At 42.6% G+C, this 3,678-nt stretch overlaps 1 protein-coding gene across 1 annotated transcript; it reads left to right on the top strand.

The window, feature by feature from the left end:
- Positions 1 to 498: 498 nt before the first annotated feature.
- On the top strand, positions 499 to 2,876 carry LOC107412676 (extensin-2). Its single transcript, XM_048468013.2, has one exon. It carries the CDS (start codon positions 563 to 565, stop codon positions 2,591 to 2,593), a length of 2,031 nt encoding a protein of 676 aa, XP_048323970.1. The 5' UTR covers positions 499 to 562; the 3' UTR covers positions 2,594 to 2,876.
- Positions 2,877 to 3,678: the final 802 nt, after the last annotated feature.

Here is a 3,678-nt window from a genome sequence, read left to right as displayed (position 1 = left end):
TGCGAATGAGATGGAGTTTCATTAATGTTTTTGTCTTATACAATTATTTCCATCTCTTTTTCTTTCAATATTTCATACACTGATCAAGAAATATTCTTTATTTGCTTCAACACGCTTTTGCATTTTCCTGCAGTACCAGAGCTCCTCACCTAATATGCATCTATTCTTGACTGGTTTATGGTCCATATATTTGGCCTCTATATGGAACAATATTAAATTAAGATACATCGTGGGAAAGCACATTCACACGTGGAAGATTTATTTTAAATAAATTTTTTAATACAAATATATATATATATATATTAATTTGGAGATTTAGATCAATACAAGATTTTTGGCCCATTTTTGAACGATACCAAAAGAAAATCAAATGTAAACTAATAATATATAGTTGTTATTTTAAAGAAATAACCCAGGCTGTTTTATTGAATAAAAAAAAAGGTCCTTCTCATCAATGATTGTAAAGATCACTATATAAAGGGAAGCCTCTTCCCCTTTCCATGCAATTCACGTTTACAACTCTTATATCTAACGAGTAGTACATTTTTCTGGCTTTGGAAAAATGGGAACCTCGGGACACCCGAGGCATTGGCCTCCAATGCTCTATGCAGTGGCATTTTTGTGCCTCATAGCCGGTAGTGTGGTTGCTGATAAGCCTTATGTTTATGCCTCTCCTCCGCCACCAAAACATGCTCGCCATCTGCCTTACCCTCCTAAACATCATCATCATAAGTCTCCACCACCTCCTTACATCTACAAATCACCTCCACCTCCATCTCCATCGCCTCCTCCTCCTTATGTATACAAGTCTCCACCACCACCATCCCCGTCACCACCCCCTCCATATGTCTACAAATCCCCTCCACCTCCATCTCCATCTCCTCCTCCTCCTTATGTGTATAAGTCTCCACCACCACCATCTCCTTCACCACCGCCTCCTTATGTCTACAAGTCTCCTCCTCCACCATCTCCTTCACCGCCACCTCCTTACGTCTATAAGTCTCCACCACCACCATCTCCTTCACCACCCCCACCATACGTCTACAAATCCCCACCACCACCATCTCCTTCACCTCCTCCTCCTTACGTCTATAAGTCTCCTCCACCACCATCTCCTTCACCACCCCCGCCATATGTCTACAAGTCTCCACCCCCACCATCTCCTTCACCTCCTCCTCCTTATGTCTACAAGTCTCCTCCACCACCATCTCCTTCACCACCCCCACCATACGTTTACAAGTCTCCACCCCCACCAACTCCATCACCACCACCTCCCTATGTCTACAAGTCCCCACCTCCACCATCTCCTTCACCTCCTCCTCCTTACATCTATAAGTCTCCTCCACCACCATCTCCTTCACCACCCCCACCATATGTTTACAAGTCCCCACCCCCACCATCTCCATCACCCCCACCTCCCTATATGTACAAGTCCCCACCTCCACCATCTCCTTCACCTCCCCCTCCTTACATCTATAAGTCTCCTCCACCACCATCTCCTTCACCACCCCCACCATATGTTTACAAGTCTCCACCCCCACCATCTCCCTCACCACCACCTCCCTATATCTACAAGTCCCCACCTCCACCATCTCCTTCACCTCCTCCTCCTTACATCTATAAGTCTCCTCCACCACCATCTCCTTCACCTCCCCCACCATATGTTTACAAGTCTCCACCCCCACCATCTTCATCACCCCCACCTCCCTATGTCTACAAGTCCCCACCTCCACCATCTCCCTCACCCCCTCCTCCTTACATCTATAAGTCTCCTCCACCACCATCTCCTTCACCTCCCCCACCATATGTTTACAAGTCTCCACCCCCACCATCTCCATCACCACCACCTCCCTATGTCTACAAGTCCCCACCTCCACCATCTCCCTCACCCCCTCCTCCTTACATCTATAAGTCCCCACCTCCACCATCTCCATCCCCACCGCCTCCTTATGTCTACAAATCTCCTCCACCACCTTCTTCTTCACCTCCTCCTCCTTACATCTACAAGTCCCCACCTCCACCATCTCCTTCACCACCTCCTCCTTATGTCTACAAATCCCCACCTCCTCCATCCCCCTCACCACCACCTCCTTACGTCTATAAGTCTCCACCACCCCCATCTCCTTCACCACCACCTCCTTATGTCTATAAATCTCCACCTCCACCTTCTCCATCACCACCTCCTCCCTATGTCTACAAGTCTCCACCTCCACCATCTCCATCACCACCACCTCCCTACATTTACAAGTCTCCGCCACCCCCATCTCCATCACCTCCACCACCTTATGTCTATAAATCACCACCACCACCCTCACCCTCACCACCTCCACCTTATGTCTACAAGTCACCCCCACCTCCATCTCCTTCACCACCACCTCCATCTCCTTCACCACCACCTCCTTATGTCTACAAGTCTCCACCACCACCGTCTCCATCACCACCACCTCCCTATGTCTACAAGTCCCCTCCTCCACCATCTCCTTCAACTCCTCCTCCTTACGTTTACAAGTCCCCACCTCCACCATCTCCTTCACCTCCTCCTCCTTATGTCTATAAGTCACCACCACCACCTCCACCCCATAATCACTACTAAGCTTAAGGCTAGCTGAATCAGCTTGAATAACAACTACTTTCCTTAAACTTTTATCTTTGGTTCTGGACAAGTGCCCTGCATTATTACTCCACACATTAGCAACTGTCTTTCTGAACAATAATGGTCTGGCATGTTAGATCTATGATGGATTCGTTTACATATAAAGCATTCATTGTACAATTCTTGTATGGGGATGAAAACCAGTAACTTTCAGTACTGCATTTGTATTAATGTTCCATGTTTTCTATATATCTTTATTTACAATGAAATTTAAGTTATTCTCTTTCTCCGCGTACTTATTACTGATGATATAATTATTTATTTATGCATCTAGATTGCCAAAGTCCAATAGTTACAGAATAGTGAGAAATGTTTTATTTGTGAGGTTTCTAACAGAATAAGTTAACAATAAAAAGAAATATATGTATTGAAAATATGAAAAGTATATTTGTGACATAGGCAGTAGACTGCACTGCCCCAAATTAAAAAAAAAAAAGAAAAAAAAAAGTGAAAGAAATAATTTTCCGAATCAAAATCACCTAATAAATTAATGTAGATTGCTTAAGTAATTACAATGGGGTTTTAAGCAAACGTGATATAATATTATTAATTTTTTTTTTTTTTGGGTCTCATTTATTAATATCAGAGAAACATAATAAGTATATAATTGGAAAAAATTAGTGTAGTTCGCGGGTTCCGTTAAATAATGTACAAAAAAGTATGCCATCCACTCTTTGATTTCTGATCATATATATTCAAATTGAAGTGGATCGTTATGCAAAAGTTAATTAATTATAAATATTTGGTCTGAATCCAAAACCAAATCATCTATCTCGTTGTCTACCGCTTTTGTGCATTAAACTGGAGAAATGTATATGAAGCTAGTACGGAACCATAAAATAATTAAAATGTAAAAAGGTAACGATGATGTCAACGGATAGATGAGATGGCCCATATATCTTTAAAAAAAAAAAAAAAAAAAAAAAAGGAGGGAGAAGAAATTTATGACTTATAATTAATTTGAATATTTTGTTGGTATGTTGCTTCACATTGATTTTACATATGTACGCGCATATCTACATACC

The sequence above is a fragment of the Ziziphus jujuba genome, chromosome 10 (assembly GCF_031755915.1).
Source record: "Ziziphus jujuba cultivar Dongzao chromosome 10, ASM3175591v1".
NCBI lineage: Eukaryota > Viridiplantae > Streptophyta > Magnoliopsida > Rosales > Rhamnaceae > Ziziphus > Ziziphus jujuba.
This window is presented reverse-complemented; position numbering and strand designations above follow the sequence as displayed.

Coding starts and splice junctions, on each gene's coding strand:
- LOC107412676 (XM_048468013.2), top strand. CDS start 563: ATGGGAACCTCGGGACACCCGAGGCATTGGCCTCCAATGCTCTATGCA.